General features: G+C 39.3%; 1 protein-coding gene and 1 pseudogene across 7 annotated transcripts in view; both read right to left on the bottom strand.

Moving 5' to 3' along the window:
• IFT43 (intraflagellar transport 43) overlaps window positions 1–20,542 on the bottom strand; it is a 99,240-nt gene that overhangs the window by 55,410 nt on the left and 23,288 nt on the right. For all 7 annotated transcript variants that reach the window (XR_006699901.3, XR_012416011.1, XR_012416010.1 and 4 more), the window contains exon 3: window positions 6,391–6,458. Coding sequence is in view for 3 of the 7 variants with exons in the window: in XM_045397592.3 (XP_045253527.2) it covers window positions 6,391–6,458 (68 nt within the window). In the remaining 4 variants the exon portion in view is untranslated. The remainder of the gene's footprint in view (window positions 1–6,390; window positions 6,459–20,542) is intronic.
• LOC102120287 (ubiquitin-conjugating enzyme E2 L3 pseudogene) lies at window positions 14,794–15,449 on the bottom strand (annotated as a pseudogene).

Here is a 20,542-nt window from a genome sequence, read left to right as displayed (position 1 = left end):
TCTGAGAAAAAGGAATGCTTACACGCTGTTGGTGGGAATGTAAATTAGTTTAGCCACTGTAGAAAGCAGTCTGGAGATTTCTCGAAGAACTAAAAATAGAACTACCATTTGACCCAGCAATCCCATTACTGGGTGGTATATACATACCCAAAGGAAAATAAATCATTCTATCAAAAAGACACATGCAAACATATATTCATCGCAGCACTGTTCACAACAGGAAAGACATGGAATCAACCTAGGTGTCCATCAATGGTGGACTGGATAAAGAAAATGTGAGATATATATATATCACATAGAATACTATGTAACCATTTAAAAGAATGAAATCACATCCTTTGCAGCAATATGGATACAGCTGGAGGCCATTATCCTAAACAAACGAATGCAGAAACAGAAAACCAAATATTGGAGGTTTCACTTATAAGTAGGAGCTAAATCCTGGGCACATATAAACATAGAGCTGGGAACAACAGACACTGGGGACTCCAAAAGGGGCTGCGGGAGAGGACTGAAAAGCTTCCTATTGGGTACTGTATTCACTATCTGAGTGACAGGATCAATAGAGGTTCAAACCTCAGCATCATACAATATACCCTTGTAACAAACCTGCACATGTATCTCCTGAATCTAAAATAAAACAGTTTTTTAAAAAATCCATGAGTCCATGATTTTAAAGAGAGAAAGCAATAGAAAAAGAAAAAAGGAGAAAAGGAAATTCTTCTTCATAAAAAAAACTCCAAGCAATTAATATAGAATGGTAGAATTAGAAAATTAACATTTTGCAATCCCCGATATAATAACTGATTCCGGCAAGGATCATTAATGGATGCTAAAACTGGGTGAAAGGGTGTGGGTGAACAGGATTCAAAGTGGTACCCCAAACAATTACTAATTATTTATAAAGGAAAAAAAGAACCTTTGCAATGGAGAGATCTAGAGATCACCACCTAGACCAAGTGATAAAACTTAGTAACACCAACCAAGGGATCAGCTGATGTCACATGCCTCCTAATTTGATGAGCTAAGAAGGACATGTGATCACCTGTTCTGGTCCACAATCTTTAACTTGAATCTTACCATGAAGAATCAATTAGAGAAACCCAGAATGTGAGACATTCAACAACACAACTGGCCTGGGTTCCTCATAAAAGTCAATGTCTTGGTGGGGAATGGGGAAGGGTGAGGACTAGTTTAGATAAAGAGACTAAAAAGACAACTATGAAATGCAGTATTTGAGCTCTGATTGGATCCTGGAGTTATGAGACATCTGGGGGAACAAAGGGGGGTATTGAAATATAAACTATATATTAAATATTATTAAACCACTATGAAATGTCTTAGATATGAGTGATACTGTGAAACTGTAGAGAATGTCATTAATCTTGAGAGATGCATGCTAAAGTATTTAGGGGTGAAATGTCATGACATCTACAACTTATTTTCAGGTTCAGGAAAAAGAGTGTACTGGGGGATGTTGGGGAATGGGGAGGGAGAAAAAAGTGGAAGGAGAGGGTGGCAAAAAACGGAAGTAAATATTTTCAATAGTGATTTTTTTTTAATTTAACTTTTAAGTTCAGGGGTACATGTGCAGGTTTGTTATATAGGTAAACTTGTGTCACAGGGGTTTGTTGTACAAATTATTTCATCACCCTGGCATTAAGCGTGGTACCCAGTAGTTATTTTTCCTGATCCTTTCCAATTTCCCACCCTCCACCTTTCAATAGGCCCCAGTGTGTGTTGTTCTCCTCTCTGTGTCCATGTGTTCTCATCATTTAGTTTCCACTTACAAGTGAGAACATACAGTGTCTGGTTTTCTGTTCCTACACTAGTTTGCTAAGGATAGTGGCCTGCAGCTCTATCCATGTTCCTGCAAAGGACATGATCTTGTTCTTTTTTATGGCTACATACTATTCCATGATGTATATGTACAACATTTTCTTTATCCAGTCTACCATTGATGGGCATTAAGGTTGATTCCATGTCTTTGCTATTGCAAACAATGCTGCAATGAACATACACATGCATGTGTCTTTATAACAAAATGATATATTATTTTGGGTATATACCCAGTAATGGGATTGCTGGTCAAATGGTATTTCTGTCTCTAGGTCTTTGAAGAATCACCACACTGTCTTCCACAATGACTGAACTAATTTACACTCATGCCAACACTGTACAATCGTTCCTTTTTCTCTGCAACCTCACCAGCATCTGTTGTTGTTGTTGTTGTTGTTATTATTATTATTATTATTATTATTATTAGAGTTTCACTCTTGTTGCCCAGGCTGGAGTGCAATGGCACAATCTGGGCTCACTGCAACCTCTGCCTCCCAGGTTCAAGCAATTCTTTTGCCTCAGCCTCCTGAGTAGCTGGGATTACAGGCATGAGTCACCACGCCCAGCTAATTTTGTATTTTTAGTAGAGATGGGGGATTCTCCCTGTTGGTCAGGCTGGTCTCAAACTCCCGACCTCAGGTGATTTGCCCACCTTGGCCTCCCAAAGTGCTGGGATTACAGGCGTGAGCCACCGTGCCTGGCCATATTTTTTTGACTTTTTAATAACTGCCATTCTGACTGGTGTAAGATGGTATCTCATTGTGGTTTTGATTTGCATTTCTCTAATGATCAGTGATTTTGAGCTTGCTGGCTGCATGTATGTCTTTCTTTTAGAAAGTGTTTATTCATCCTTTAATGGGGTTGGTTTTTTTCTTGTAAATTTAAGTTCCTTATAGATGCTAGATACTACACTTTTGTCAGATGCATAGTTTGCAAAAGTTTCTCCCATTCTCTAGGTTGTCTGCTCACTCTGTTGACAGTTTCCTTTGCTGTGCAGAAGTGCTTTACTTTAATCAGATGCCATTTGTCAATTTTTGATTTTGTTGTGATTGCTTTTGGTGTCTTCATCATGAAATCTTTGCCCGATCCTATGTCCGGAATGGTATTGCCTAGGTTGTCTTCCAGAGTTTTTGTATTTTTGGGTTTTACATTTAGTCTTTTATGCATATTGAGTTAATTTTTGTACATGGTGTAAAGAAAGGGTCCAGTTTCAATCTTCTGCATATGACTAGCCAGTTATCTCAACACCATTTATTGAATAAGGAATCCTTCCCCCATTGCTTTTTTTGTCAGGTTTGTTGAAGATAGTTGCAGGTATGCGGTCTTATTTCTGAGTTCTCTATTCTGTTCTATTGGTCTATGTGTCTCTTTTTGTACAGTACCATGCTGTTTTGGTTACTGTAGCCCTGTGGTATAGTTTGAAGTTGTGTAGTGTGATGCCTCCAGGTGTTTTTGCTTTTGTTTGCTTAGGATTGCCTTGGCTATTTGGGCCCTTTTCTGTTCCATATAAATTTTAAAATAGTTTTTTCTAGAAAAGTTCTGTGAAGAATGTCAATGGTAGTTTAATAGAAATAGCATTGAATCTATAAATTGCTTTTGCCAGTATGGTTATTTTAACAATATTGAGTCTTCCTGTCCATAAGCATGGACTGTTTCTCCATTTGTTTGCATCATCTCTGACTTCTTTGAACAGTGGTTTGTAGTTCTCATAGAGCTCTTTCAAGGTAGTGCCATTTTGAAGGCAACAACTGCTCAAGTAAATTCTAAACTAGAATAATGACTATTCTTTGAGAAACTATTCCCGTGTATATCTTAAGTAGTTAAATTCGATAACTGGCCATCCCACTGGTATATATATATTTTTATCTTTCATCTAAGACTTAGTGCAAGAGATTAAGTAATGAAATGATTTGTAATCCAGTCTTTAGAACTGGACTCTGAACTGAACTAAAAGACATTAAGCACTTGCTCCTTCTGACTTACAGGCATCTATGACTCCACTTACTTCGTCCATAAAATGCGACCAAAGGTAAAGGCTAGCAAAATGTCTTGGTCTTACTATCATATTCTCTGTCAGGCTGGCCTAGATTAACTATATGTAAGCAATGAATCAAACTTCAAGAATCACAAAGACTAACTGTAATCAAAGCCTGTTTAAAGCATCTGGAAGGTGCTGACAGCTACAGAGACTAACAAATGTGGCTGAAGGTGACAGCCAGCACCATCCTACTATAGATGCCATTTACAGAGCACATGTTACCTAACACTTTTATGTTTTAGAACCATAAAACGTAGAGAGACCTGCCTTATTACTTTACTCCTTATGCACTGTTGTTATTCATAACTTAATTGCAGCAACAAGCTAGGTACTAGCTTTATGCTGAGTACTCTTCCTGTGTGTTCAAGACTCAGAACAATTCTTGGCAATAGGTGTTATTATTGCTGCTTTACAGGGTTAAGTAACTTCTCCAAGTTTACACAGCCAGTTAAATGCTGAAACCTGAATTCAAACCCTGGTATGTCTGAATCAGATACCCATGGTTTTAACCTGACTGTGATGTTGCTTCCTACGAGTAAAACAAGAGATGACATAATTACCACACCTTAGCATGAAAATTCTGCCAGTTTGAGCATGGAAGAAATGCAAGAGAGTATGTGGTAGGAAGAAGTTTGAGGAATACTTTCTCCTTATTTGAAACAAGGTAATTCTGAAACCATCCCTGAGATGTGGATGCTCATCCTGGATGGATGAAGATCTTGCAGAGATTTCTACTCTAGGTCATGTGCATTCCCAGATGCTGGCAGAAATCCAAGGGGATCTCATTCATTGATTATGTCTAATTCAAACTTGTCCAACCTGCCTTATTTTGTTGTTGTTCTGCTTTGTTTATTTTAGGCTTTTAGCAGCCTGAATCCATGGTTTTAGTTTCTGTCTCTAGTGGTAAGTGGAAAAGAGGAATGAAGAAGGGGTTTTACTGTCCCAACCAGAAACAGAAACTAAGAATCTGTGACTGTATTCTCTCTCTTGAACACCCCTGGCTAATTCTTACCAACATAAGGTTTAGAAAATACTTCTGATACTACAGCTTTGGAAAGCTGACATTCCTATGCTTAAGGCTTTAATGTAGTTCACAATTAAAGAAGATTCCTGATATTCAAAATAACGATTGCTTTTCTTGATCTGCAATTACTTCTCCCAAACAGACCCTTCATATGAAGCATTTATGGCACCATAAAGATCCCAAAGCTCCTGCAACTCATAAACATCACCACCTGCCAGAATGCCTGTGAGAAGAATATGGTCGAAGCCTATCTATGAGGACAGAATGGGGATAAGAGTCATCATCATCATCATAATAGCCAACATCTACAAGTGCTTCCTAAATGCTTCTCTCTCTTCTAAATATTTTACACATATGAATTCATTTAATCCTCACAATGATCCTTTCAAGTAAGAACTATTTTTAACCCCATTGTAGAGATGCAGAAATGGAGACCAGAGATGTTAAATTACTGGCTTGGGGTCTCTTAGATAATAAATGAGATAGTTAGGATTCAAAGCTAGGCAGCTGGCTCCAGTACCTGTGGCTCTCACCACACTCTGCCACCTCTCAATATGGAACCACAGGGATCAGCTTCTGGTCTAAGCTGTGGAAAGGCTGGGAGGGCTAAACACAACAGCAACATTCCTGTTACATATGTAATTTCCTTTAGTCTTTGAATCGCCCTGTAGGGAACATCAGTGTGTCCATCCAGGGGCTCAGCCATGGTAAACATCTTGCTCAACATCATCCAGCTCAGAGAGAATGGCATCTGCATCTACAGTCCCACACTGTGAGCCCTATGCAGTTTATAAAGTGCTGCCACATGCACTGTGACATCAGGTTTCCCAGCCTTTCCAGGAGCTCTGGAGAGGCTGATGAGATAATGTTAGTTATGGTTATGGAATCAATATTCATGCCAGCTTACAGTAAACACAAGATATCAACTAGGCAGGGTGATGGGACATCTGTATTGTTTCCCTTTATGAATGATGACTGATAGATGTCAGGGGAGGACATACTGCAGAGTTCATCAGCAGTTACAACAGGCAATTCCATTATGTTTAGAAAATTAAGAACACAGAATGTTACAACACGAATAAACTTTGAAAACATTATGACAAGTGAGAGAAGCCAGCCATAAAGGACCACATAATATAGATTCTACTTACAAGAAATGTCCAGAATATGCAAATCAGAGAGAGAGAAAGTTGACTGGTAACCACCTAGATCTAGGGAGGTTGGGGGGACATGGGAAGTGCTGCTAATAGATACAGGGTTTCTTTTGGTGGGGAGGTGATAAAAATGTTGTAAAATTGATTGTGGCAATGGTTGCACAACTCTGTGAATATATTAAGAACGATTAAATTGTACATTTTAAGTGGGTGAATTGTATGGTATGTAAATTTTTTCTCAATAAAGCTATTGTAAAAAATAAAACAACACAGGAGCAAAGTCCCCCCAGCCGTGTCCACCCCCACCCCCACTCTTATGAGCTGCTAGTACTCACTTCGAAACCTTCACGGAATCACCTGCCCAGCCTCCCTCTCGGCAGCGAGGTAATTTAGGAGAGGAAGTCTACAAGGAAAGAGAAGTCAAAAAACACATTCACTCAACATTTGCATTTATTTTATTTTATTTTTTATTTTCTATTTTTTGAGATGAAATCTCGCTCTGTCACCCAGGCTGCAGTGCAGTGGCGTGACCTCAGCTCACTGGAACTTCCGCCTCCTGGGTTGAAGCAACTCTCCTGTCTCAGCCTCCTGAGTAGCTGGGATTACAAGCACGCACCACCACACAGAGCTAATTTTTGTATTTTTAGTAGACACAGGGTTTCACCATGTTGGCCAGGCTGGTCTCAAACTCCTGACCTCAAGTGATCCAACCGCCTGGGCCTCCCAAAGTGCTGGGATTACAGGCGTGACCCACTGTGCCCGACCAACATTTGTGTTTAAGCACCACAATGGCTGGGGGTAAGCTCACCTACACCAACCAATATTCGGCCTACCTTCTGAATAAAAATACAGTGATCTTTCTAACTTACTATGAAAATCTGGGTTCCTTCCTACCCTCCTGGTGAGTTATAAATTGGTACCATGTTTCTGGAGGGCTATCTGGTGATGTTTATTAAAAGCCTTAAAAATGCTCATACTTTTTTTTTTTTATCATGGAAATATTTATTTATTTATTTATTTTATTATACTTTAAGTTCTATACTTTATTATACTTTAAGTGTCCAAGTGTTCTCATTGTTCAATTCCCACCTATGAGTGAGAACATGCAGTATTTGGTTTTCTGTTCTTGCGATAGTTTGCTGAGAATGGTGGTTTCCAGCTGCATCCATGTCCCCACAAAGGACACGAACTCATCCTTTTTTATGGTTGCATATTGTTTCATGGTGTATATGTGCCACATTTTCTTAATCCAGTCTGTCACTGATGGAAAAATGCTCACACTTTTTAACCTAGCAATTCTAATCCCAGAAATTGATCCCAAGGAAAAAATCAGAGAGGAATATAATGTTATTTTTGAGTAGTGAATAGCTAGAAACAACCAAAATTGCTAGCAATAAGGAATTAAGTAAATGGTAAAATACACATGAAAATACTATGCAAGTAACAAAAAGTCATGTTATTAAAAAAAAACCCAATGATATAAGAAAGTTCGATACATTTTAATTTTCAAAAACATGTTACCAAACAGTAAGTATATGCTTTTGATGCATTTTTTAAAATGATTATCAACATATACTATCTAGTGTTAATGAGTTATATGTACATGACTGACAGGGGACTCCATTATAGGCAATTTTAATTTTCCTTTTTTCTTCTGCTTTTATAAACCAAAAAGTAATAAAATAAAGATGTAAGAGTGAGACTTGCTTAGAAGACATAAACTAAATTGGTGGGTGGATTAAAAATCTACTCAAGAGGCCGACCCCAACCCCTGCCACTGCTGCCAGTGACCGAGTACAGTGTCTAAGAGACTTGGGGATTGACTTGCCCCCACCAACAACTAGCACCTATGTATGCCATCTAGGGGCCTGAGGATAGGCTGACCCCACTCACTGCCACCACTGCCAGCACACACACGACCCAGGGGCCTAGGATGGATCCAGCCTGCCCATCACCACTGGTGCACATTTTCTGGGGTCCAAAGGACTGTTCTGCCCTATCTGCCACCCACGCATGGTCTGGGGGCCTGGGAATAGGCCTACCCTGCCTGCCACCAGTGTCCATATATGTCTCCCAAAAGCCTGATGACCAGTCTACCCAGCTTGCAGACACCACCCACCCATATGCACTACCTGGGGACCTGGGGACTGGCTCACCTGGCCCATCACTGCCACCCCTGGCACCTGAGCAAGGCACTGGAGGCCTAAGGACTGACCTGCCCAGATCCACCATCACCAGAGCCCATGCACACCACCTGGGGGCCCCAGGGACTAGCATACTTGGCTTTCCACCCCCACCACCAGTGCCTAAGTACAAGCCCACTTGGTATCCCCATTTGCAGCAAAGCCTTGTCACAGCCTCTAATAACAGCTATAGCGTAAGCCACTAAAGAACCCATTGATACCCACTGATGCTGATTACAGCTGAAGATATATAAAAACTACATGACCGCACCCACCCAGAATCAAAGCCAAAGCACCCCACCTAACCAACACTATAGATACATCTATAGGAAAACGTCTTTTCCTATGGAAGTCAATCCATAAGACTGGAAGATGCAACTATTACACCAGATACACAGATATCAATGTAAGAACACAAGAAACATGAAAAAGTAAGGAAACATGACACCTTTAAAGGAACACAATAATTCTCCAGTAACAGATTCCAATGAAAAGAAAATACATGAAATGGATGAAAAAGAATTCAAAACAATGATATTAAAGAAACTCAGTGAGATATGAGAGAACACAGATAAAAGAGTACAAAGAAGGCCAGTTGCGGTGGCTCACGCCTATAATCTCAGCATTTTGGGAGGCCGAAACAGGTGGATCACAAGGTCAGGAGATTGAGACCACCCGGGCCAACATGGTGAAACCCTGTCTCTACTAAAAATACAGAAATTAGCTGGGTGTGGTGGCACATGTCTGTAATCCTAGCTACTCGGGAGGCTGAGGCAGGAGAATCGCTTGAACCAGGAAGTCGGAGGTTGCAGTGAGCTGAGATCACACCACTGCACTCCAGCCTGGCAACAGGGCGAGACTCCATCTCAAAAAAAAAAAAAAAGGTACAAAGAAATCAGAAAAATGATTCATGATCTGAATGGGAAAGTCAATAAAGAGATAGCCATCATAAAAAAGAACCAAACAGAAATCCTGGAACTGAAGTCAATGAAAGCAAGAAAAAATACAATCAAGAGCTTCAACAATAAACTAGACCAGGCAAGAGAAAAAGAATTTCAGAACTTGAGGACAGGTCTTATGAAATAACTCAGTTAGACAAAAAAGAAAAAAGAATAAAGAAAGCCTACTTGACATATGCAATACCATAAAGAAAACAAGTATTAAAATTTTTGAAGTCTCAGGAGAAGAGATGGGCAAAGGTATTGAAAATCTATTAATGCAATAATAGCTGAAAACTTCCCAAGTCTTGAAAGGGATATAGATATTCAGATACAGGAAGCTCAAAGGTCTTAAAATAGATTCACCTCAAAAAGATCTTCTCCAAGGCACATTATAATCAAAATGTCAAGTCAAAGACAAAAATAAAATTCAAACAAAGGCAGGAGGAAAGTGTCAAGTTGCACATAAGGGAATTCCCAGCAGAAACCTTATGGGACAGGAGAGATTGTGATGATATATTCAAAGTGCTGAAAAGAAAAAAAATGTCAGCTATGATTACTATGCCCAGCAACACTATTATTCAAAAATGAAGGAGAAATAAAGTCCTTCCCAGATAAGCAAAAACAAGGGAATTAATCACCACTGACTAGTCCTTCAATAAATTATTAAGGGAGTCCTACATATCTAGAAGTGAAAGAATACTATATACCATCATGAAAACACAAGAGAGTATAAAACTCACTAGTAGAACAGATACACAAATGGGAAAGAGAAAGAATTCAAACATTACCACTTCAGAAAACCATCAAACTGCAATGATAAAAATTAAGAAAGGAAGTTAAGGAACAAAGGATATATAAAACAACCAGTAAACAATTAATAAAATGGCAGAAATAAAATGGATTAAACTCCTCACTAAACTGGCTGAATGAATTAAAAAGCATCAATATTTGCTGTTTATAAGAAACGTACTTCACTTATAAAGACACACATAGACTAAAAGTGAAGGGATGGAAAAAAAAATTCCCGCAAATAAAAACCAAAAGCAAGCAGAAGAAGCTACACTTACACGAGTTACATGAGATAACACAGATTTTAAGTCAAAAACTATAAAGAAGGTCATTCTATAATGATAAGGTGATCAATATAACAATTCTAAATATATACGCACCCAACACTAGAGCCTCCAGATAATGAAAAGCAAATATTATTAGATCTAAATAGACTCCAATATAGTAATAGTTGGTGATTTCAACATCTAACTCTCCCAGCACTGGACAGATCATCTAGACAGAAAACCAATAAAGAAAACTGGGAATTTAAACTGCACTTTAAACCAAATGAAATTAATAGACATTTACTAAACATTTCATCCAATAGCCGCAAAACACACATTCTTCTCATCAGCACATGGAACATTCTCCAGGACAGACCATATGTTAGGCCACAAAACAAATGTCAAGAAATTTTTAAAAACCAAAATCATATCAAGTATCTTTCAGATGACAATGGAATAAAACTAGAAATCAATAATAAGAGGAATCATGGAAACTGTACAAATACACAGAAATTAAACATCATGCTCCTGAACAACCATTGGATCAATGAAGAAATTAAGAAGAAAATTTAAAAATTTCTTGAAACAAATGAAAACAGAAACACAACATACCAAAACCTACGGGATACAGCAAAAGCACAGCCAACAGGGAAGTATAGCAATGAAAACCTACATCCAAAAAAAAGGAAAGATTCTGAATGAACAAGCTAACAACACACCTCAGGGAACTAGAAATGCAAGAACCAGTCAAACCCCAAATCACTAGAAGGAAAGAAATAATAAAGATCAGAATAGAACTAAACAAAATAGAGACTTAAAAAAATACAAAGGATCAATGAAACAAAAGATGGCTTTTTGAAAAGATAAACAAAATTAGCAAACTGTGAGCTAGACCAACCAAGAAAGAGAGAAGACCCAAATAAATAAAATCAGAAATGAGAAAAGAGACATTACAACTGATACCACAGAAATACAAAGGATTATAAGAGACTACTATGAACAAGTATATGCTAATAAATTGGAAAACCTACGGGAAATGGATAAATTCCTGGACACGTACAACCTACCAAAATTGAACCAGGAAGAAATAGAAAACCTGAACAGACCACTAACAAGTAATGAGATTGAATCAGTAATAAAAAGCTTCCCAACAAAGAAAAGCCCAAGACTACATAGCTTTACTACTGAATTATACCAAACTTACAAAGAAATAACACCAATTTTTCTCAATCTATTCCCAAAAATTGAATGGGAGGAAATTCTTCCTAACTCTTCTACAAAGCCACTATTACTCTGACACCAAAACCAGATAAGCACACAACCACCACAACAGCAACAACTATAGGCCAACATCCCTGATGAACACAGGATGCAAAAATCCCCAACAAAATATGAGCAAACTGAATCCAACAACACATCAAAAAGATAATACACCATGATCAAGTGGGATTTATCCCAGGGATGCAAGCATGGTTCAACATAAGCAAATCAATAAATCTGATATATCATACCAATAGAATGAGGGATAAAAATCATATTATCATCCCAATAGATGCAGAAAAAGCATTTGATATGATTGAACATCCCTTCATAATAAAAATTCTCAGCAAATCAGGCATAGAAGGAACAAATTAGGCCTCAACTTAATAAAGGCCACATATGACAAACCCACAGCTAACATAATACTTAACGGAGAAAAGCTGAACATTTTTCCTCTAAGAACTGGAACAAGACAAGGATATCCACTTTCACCACTTTTATTTAACATAGCCCTAGAAGTTCTAGCCAGAGTAATCAGGCAAGAGAAACAAATAAAAGTCATCCAAATTGGAAGACAGGAAGTGAAACTGTCCCTCTTTGCAGATGATATGATCTTATATATACAAAAACCTAAAGATTCCATCAAAAAATTCTTAGAATAAGTAAGTGAATTCAGTAAAGTTGCAGAATATGAAATCAACATACAAAAATCAGTAGTGTTTCTACACACCAATAACAAACTAGCTGAAAAATAAATCAGGAAAGCAATCCCATTTATAATAGCTACAAAAAAAATACTTAGGATTACATTTATCCAAGAAGGTGAAAGACTTCTACAGCGAAAATTACAAAACACTAATGAAAGAAATTCAAGAGGACATAAACAAATAGACATCTCATGCTCATGGATCAGAAGAATTAATATTGTTAGAATGACTGTACTACCCAAAGGAATCTATAGGTTCAATACAATTCTCTCAAAATATCCATGACATTCTTCACAGAAACAGAAAAAATAACCCTAAAATTTGTATGAGACCACAAAAGGGCCTGAATAGCCAATGCAACATTGGGCAAAAAAGAACAAAGATGGAGGCATCACACTATTTGACCTCAAAATATCTAATACTACAAAGCTATAATAACCAAAACATCATAATATTGGTATAAAAATAAATAGATCAGTGGAAGAGAATAGAGAACCAAGGAATAAATCCATGTATTTCTAGCCAAATGATTTTTTAAAAAGACACCAAGAACATATTAGGGAAAGAACAGTCTCCTCAATAAGTGGTGCGGGCAAAACCAGATTTCCATATGCAGAAGAATGAAACTAGACCTTCCCCATCTCTCACCATATAAAAAATCAAATCAAAATGGATTAAAGACTTAAATGTAAGACCTGGCACTATAAAATCTACTAACACCTTCTGCACCGGAAAGGAAACAATCAACACAGTGAAAAGATAAACTATAGGAGAAGATACCTGCAAACTATCCAACAAGAAACTAGTATCCAGAATATGCAAGAAACTCAAATAATTCAATAGCAAAAAAACAAAACAAAACAAAACAAAAAAGCCCCATTAAAAAGCAGGCAAAGGATCTGAAAAGAATCTCAAAAGATGACACACAAATGGCCAAGTATATGAAAAAATGTTCTACATCACTGATCATCAGAGAGATGCAAATCCAAAACCACACTGAGATATCATCTTACCCCGGTTAAAATGGCTCCTTTGAGCCTGGCCTGAGTTGTCACTTTACTAATGGATATCAAACGGTTAACAGTGCTCCCTAAGAGTCTAAAAACCAAAATGATCATCTTTATCTTGTTTAACCACAAACCCAAGGAAGCCATGGCTATTGGGTGAAAATCTCTTCTGCCTAGAGGTAACACAAAGCCACATTTCCTCTCATTTTCTTCCCACTATAAAATGGTACCAGCAGCTTCAAAACAAAGAGATCACCAGCTAAAAGTCAATTCTCCAAAGCCAATACAGTTTAACACCTACTTCTAAAATCAAAGGATTTTTTTCACTAATAACTGAAGCCATTAGGAGTTGATATAATATTATAAAAACTGTATAAGCTACTTTTCATTTCCTCCACCCAAACATTGAGATCACTCGGAAAAATAAAAATTGCAAAGAAATCCTCTGAGCAAAATGAGTCAGGACTACGGTAGTTAGCTTGCCTCCCACTGGTCAACCTCAGGAGAGAGCACTGAAGCAGAGGGGAGAGTAGGAGGGACAGGTAGCCTTAGCTCTCTGCAAAGTAGGCTTGGGCATTTAGAGGGAGATGCCTATCTCCTGATGGGAAGTCCTTACACACATGATTTCGTTCTCCGAGTCCAAGGATTAGAAATGTTTTTGTAAACACCCCCTAGTATGAGTCTTATTATGGGCACACACAAATACCCTGTCTGGATGAGATGGACTTAATTAACAACTATTACCAAGTTATACGCTCTTCCCCAGAAATCAACCTTGTTACCCATGTGGGGAACTCGGCACTGGTCCCATGTGCACTGGGTGCAATAGAAAAAGTAGAAGATATCATCCCTGTCCCAAATGTTCCATGAGACCAAGAAGATGCAGAGTTCAGTGTATCAGGCCTGTACAAAATCCACATAATTGGATGTCAGGCTTAATCTGAAACCCAAGAGGCCACAATGGAAGTGAGAATTAGGCGTCCGTGATGGAGACACAGAATTGTTCCAGGAAGAGGCTGCATCCAGGATCCAAAGATGAAGCTGAGGAGGAATCCCTCAGCCATGGGGCAGTTACATCAAAATTTGCTGTTTTCTTGCCATCTTGGTGGTTTTTATTGGGGCATTATTAAGGCTGCTCTGATAAGCATGCATAAAGCTTACAATACACGTCTAAAAGCTAAACAGAATTGTACAGACTCGGTGAGTGCTGAGGAGAAGGAGAGATCAAGGAAACTTTATGGGCAAAGTGGGGCTTGTCCTGGATTGGAAATGTAAAGAAAAAAGCATTCCAGAAGCAACCAGATCCAAGGGTGTAGTGATACTGGGGATGGTACATAACTCTCCTGTAGCAAAATGTTGTTACTTGCCCATCATATTGTAAGCGTCCCCAGGAAATGTTTTTGGGAGTTTGAGCCCCTCAGCATTCATTACTCTACAATGAATGTAGAGTGGAAGCTGATGCAACTTGATCATAATGTGGCAGTTTGAATTAAGTACAAACAATCTGAAATGTAAGCAGACAACCGGCTTGCAGCAATATGATTTTTTTTAGAACATCTTAAATTTTTAATCTTTTCTTTATAGGTTTCCTGACTACTTTGGATTAAGAAAACTATGGAAAATTAGTAAGTGCCACAAGTGAATGCCAGGCGGTAGCATGTGTCAATTTTCCACAGAGTCCTGAATGCACTGCTTGGGGTCTCTGCTCATACTTGCTGGAATCAACTGCAGCAGATTTTAGTCCATGGGTCTCTTTTCCTCATATTTCTTTGTAAACTCTTCAGCATTCTTAAAGAATTTTTTACAGTCCTTAGAGTACTCTTCAGCTAGGTCAGCCTGAAATGGGTGCTCGGGCTGGGGGTTGTTCACGAGTGCTATGACAGCCTGGATTACTTGGTCAGTTTTGGTTGCTGGCTTCCAGTTGCCAGCACTAATTACTGGCAAACAGACTTGCTCCTTTTTGTCATTGTTTAGGTGATAGATCTTTGTTTTAACTGTGGTCTTCAGTGGTTTAAATAGGTACTCTGCTGGAAATCTGATTTCCATTCTGAAGGCCACTTTATCATATGGAGGGTTGTCAGGAAAAATTAGCCCTTGCCAAGTCAAGAAATTAGCTTCCTCAAACCTGGATGTTACGAAGTTTCTCATTCCACATTTGTGGATTTCTTCAAGCTCCTTCATCAGCCTTCTGCTGGTCGCAATCTTGGATTTGGTGCTGCTCCTTTCCCCAGCAATGTGATTTTAAAGGTCTAGTCGGTTTCTTTTGCATATACAGTCCAGTCCCTGAATACTTGGCTGCTCTCCCTAAGAGGTATCATGACACATAGACACCTAGACACCTAGTTATCCTCATTTCAAAAAAAGCCCACGGCTGTCTCCCCAGGGCAATCTGAAACACTGGACACACACCTAGGCCAGCCACTGCTATTGCTCCTTTTATGACCAGCTGCCAGGACTGCTGGCCTTCCCTTCCCGGAGGTGACAGATCAGATGCTGGGGAACCTACGGGGGTGTGAATGTCCTCGCCAGCTCAACTGTCAGAGCTCCAGTGCCTGCCTGGACTGATGAGAAGTTAAAGCCCTTTATTCACAGATCTTTCCATTTGGACCATGGGTCCTTCCCACAGAGCAGAGGAAGACACAAACGCACGATTTATTTTGTTCTTCAAATGTTGTGAGTCTGAGTTCTCTACCTAATGGCCTACTCATTTACAGGAAAAAGAATTTACTCCTGCTCCATCATTGAAGCTAAAAACTTAACCTTCAGGCAGGCTAAGACGGTTGTGGCATTTTTTTCCTAGAGTCCATCAACTCAAGAGTCCTCCTTGATTAAGCACTTGGGAAGACATCTGTTAGAGTTGGCATTTTGGAAGAATCTATTTTCTATTCCTGTGTTAAGGAGGAGAGGACAAAACTACATGGAAGAGAGGGATTAGAGCTAAATAAACTTAAAAGCCAGAAAGAAGAGAAGGCCTGATCCTAGAATTCAAAAGTCCTGGTTTATTCTTTAAATTACTCTCCTGAAATTCAGAGGCATAGCCCCAAGACAACAGCTGGAAAAATGATTTCCAATTTTGGCTGACTTACTGCCAGGTAACATTCCCTAAACTTGTTTTAAAAAAAGAAAGAGTCTTAAAATATGTAACACCAAGAGGGACAGAAATAGGATCGAGTGACGGTAGTCCTTAGGCAGTGTATCTCTCGTGTTCTCTCTTAAAAGCTGGAGTCACGTCTCCGAGTGTGGGAAATGAGCACGGCCTGCTGGGGCTGCCGCCTGATGGACGGAGGGGGCAGGACCCTGCATAGCTCCTGAAAAGCAGCAAAAATGTGTTCTCTCCAAAAATAAACAGGGGGCAGGAATGACTGCGAGTAAAGAGTTGGAAGCACGTGACTGGCAGTTGCAGTCCTGAAATACCAGCTTTCTACAAAAAGGAGCCTGTGAGAGGCAGAGAGCGGGAATTTCAGGAAATGGCCTCTTTATATGGTCTCATCCGAATGGGCTAGGATTCAATAACTGGAATTACCATGTCAGAGGGAGTCTTTAGGGCCAGACTTGTTTCTGATCTTTATATGGTTCCCCCAGATTCTTAAGATGCCAAAACAGAAAAGATGCTGCAGTGCCAAAAAAGGAGCCTTCTGAGTTTAGAAACTTCTCACACACTCTCAGAAGTCCTGGAGAAACTCCACCCTAACCCCAAAATATGAATCAGGCCAAGAGTTCTAAGTCCAAACTGCAACCTGTTTCAAAAAGCCAGTCTAAATACACGCATACATTCCAACAGAAAGATATTTAGTTAAGCAAGATCAATTGCAAACTTCGCACATATCCATCTTCCAGCTTCTAGAAGCAATGTAGCTCCCACATTCAATCTTAGATTACTGACTAAAAGCAAACTTCCCTTTCTTTCTCCAGCAATCTTAGAGAAGATCCAAGAAAGTTGTTCTTTATATGCTTGGTGAGTGAAAAGACTGACAGTAATACGGTATGTGCATACGCTGCAGGGCTGGCATCTACTCCTGCAATCTGTCCTCCACGCACAGTTCCAACTCTGCCAGTTTTTTCCTCCTGCCTCAACCCTGGGTCTGACAACTAATCCCTCAGAGAAATGAGTTTCTCCACAGTAGATTTAAGGTCATGGAAGGTAATGGATCACCCAAGCTTAGAACTGAACTCCTGTGAATAAACGTAGTTCTCTCAGGCTGAAATGGACATAAAAAAATGCCAAGTCTATTTTATGTATAAGAAAGAAAGCTGATGATCAATGAATGCTAAAGCCATTAGGTACAAGACTGACTGGTGGGCAACTGGGCGTTCTCACAGTGCCAAAGAATCAACCCGTATATTACATGCTACTTGCAGGGGAGAAAAACATTCCTTAACAATGGAGATATCTATCATTATCCTAACTCAGTGATCAAACTTAGCAGCATTAACAGTGGGATGTAATGTGCTGCCACTTGAAACACACGACACCACCCAGGTAAACTTCCTGCCTAAACCATTCAACTGGAATCTAATCAAGCCTTCCAGTCTGATTTCCAGCCTACTGGAAATCAGGTGAGAAAGTAATAAGTAAAATGACACTTGGAAGAAAGAATCAAACAAACCCAGGATGTGGGAAACTCTGGTAGAAGAACTGGCCTTAATCTCTTCAAAAGTGTCAATGCCATTAAAAAGATAGGAGTGGGCTAGGTGCAGTGGCTCATGCCTGTAATCCCAACACTTTGGGAGGCTGAGGCAGAAGGATCACTTGAGGCCAGAAGTTCAAGACCAGCCTGGGCAACAAAGTGAGACCCCATCTCTACTACTGCTACTACTACTACTACTACTAATAATAATAATAATTAGCTGGGTGTGATGGTGTACAGGTGTAATACTAGCTACTCAGGAGGCTAAGGTGAGAAGATCGCTTGAGCCCAAGAGGTTGAGGCTACACTGAGCTATGATCACACCACTGCACTCCAGCCTGGGCAACAGAGTGAGACCCTATCATTTTAAAAAAAAAAAAAAAAAGTAAAAGTGAGGGAGTCAGGGGACTAGTCTAAATTAAAAGAGAAATAAACTAATCGTGTGATTCTTGATTGGATTCTGGTATGAACAAAAGAGCTATAAAAATACTTTGAAGACAACAGTGGGAAATAAATTTGGAGTGAGTAATAGATGGTGTTACGAAATTATTCATACTGTTAGGTGTAGACTTGTGGCTTTCTAGGAAAGTTATCTTTTTTTTTTAGATATATGCTGAAGTGTCTAAAGTAACATGCTTTGGTGCCTATAATTTGCTTTGAAATAATTCAGCAAAAAATTATGTATAAAACATACATTATATTTTTAAATATTTTATAAATTATAATTTAAGTAAATATGGCAAAATGGTAGTAACAGTTGAATCTAGTTGATGGATATATGTTGTTCATTATACTAATCTTTTCTACTTTTCTGGGTGTTTCTAATTTTAATGGAAAGTTAAAACAATAAAGAAACTAGATGCATAAAGTTGAGGTTTAACAAAAGAGAAAAAAGGCAGGGTTGGTATGGAGGAGGGTACCAGCATGGAGGTTGTTCCTCAATGCATGTGCTCAGTGAAAAACAATGGGACATTCTCCACCTAATGGTTGGTAATTCCTAACATGCTGGGGACCAGAAAACTACTCTACACCCAAAACACAGGGTCTCAAGATCCCTGCCATGACTACAGGTGATGGAGGAAGGTGCTTTTAGATAAAAGTGCCTCCCTGCCCACCCCAGCCTCCTGTGGGATATATTTTAATTGTGTATACCTGAAATTGGAGAAGAAAACAATGTGGTAGAAGAACACTAGAGGCCGGGCAGGGTGGCTCATGCCTGCAATCCCAGCACTTTGGGAGGCTGAGGTGGGAGGATCACCTGAGGTCAGGAGTTCAAGACCAGCCTGGCCAACATGGTGAAACCCTGCCTCTACTAAAAATACAAAAATTGGCCAGGCATGGTGGCATGCACCTGTAGTCCCAGCTACTCTGGAGGCTGAGGCATGAGAATCGCTGGAACCCGGGAGGTGGAGGTTGCAGTGAGCTAAGACTGCATCACTGCACTCTAGCCTGGGTGACACAGCAAGACTCTGTCTCAAAAAAACAAAAACAAAAACAAAAATACAATAGATGAGACACCAAGTAATCTGGCTTCTGGCTTCTAGTCCTTGCTCTCCCACAGACTAGGTCCACAATCCTGGGTTTTTCTTCATGGTAGAATGATTCCTCCCACTTCCAAAATTCTGTAATTCTATGGATGTATGAATTGTGGCAAACTGAATTCAGGTACCTAGGAAGAAGGTACCTAGGAGGAAGGCACCTAAGCAAAACAGATGTAAATGGCAACACCAAACACTTATCCATTTAAGCTGACATGAAGGGGACACAGACAAAAACAGAGAGAACACAGGCTACAGAGAGAAATGAGAATGTGTCAGCATAAGGACTTGACTGATGGTGAATAAGCCAAGCTAGGTAATTAGAAATAATATATTAACGAATTCAAAGCTAATGATAAAATAATAATATCCAATGTCTATTGAGGGTTTACCATACATGAAAGCTTTAGGAGGATTATTTGCTGAATTTTATGATATGATGAAGTACGTACTACTACATACTAAGTTTACTGATGAGGAAACTGAGGCTTAGAGATTAACTCAGCTAAAAATCATACTATTTGTAAATAACAGGGCAAGGATTCAAATGCAGGTGTGTCCGATACCTGAGCTTTGCAATGAAGCAGATGATACATGATTGCTTAGTGGCTAGTTGTTGCATGCCACCTAGAACGGGCTTGAAAGGACAGAACCGCCATAGAAAACAACCAATCTGGGCTGAAACAAAGTACCCAACAACAAGAGAGACTAGATCCATGCCATCCAGACTGATAATACAAATGTAAGACCTGGCAAGACCAAACTGAAAGGACCACATTTCTTTCATTTATTTCCCGGGCTCAAGATAAGATGTACCTGTCAATGATACAAATATGTTCAATAAGATAGGAGGTCCAGAAAATAGCATGGTCTAATCCTTACCCCTTTAACGAGGCAAGTCAAGGATTAGATTGAGGGAAGCATTAAGGGCAAAGTCAGAATTAAAAAGTGATGCCAAAATCATATTAATAACAGCTTGAACAGTGGGCCAAGCTGTGTTAGGCTGCATTCAGTATAAATCTTCGCACTTGGAAGACAGCTGTGTCTTTACTGCATGCTACAAGATATTTTCCTCATACCAACAGTGGAGTGGCTTTGAAGAAGGAGGGACTGAATCAAGAAGGACATGTGATTTTGCCACAAGGAATCAAAGGGGAAAAGCCATTTA

Source organism: Macaca fascicularis, chromosome 7 (assembly GCF_037993035.2).
Source record: "Macaca fascicularis isolate 582-1 chromosome 7, T2T-MFA8v1.1".
Lineage (NCBI taxonomy): Eukaryota > Metazoa > Chordata > Mammalia > Primates > Cercopithecidae > Macaca > Macaca fascicularis.
Note: the sequence above shows the minus strand (reverse complement) of the source record. Positions and strands in the feature narration are given on the sequence as shown.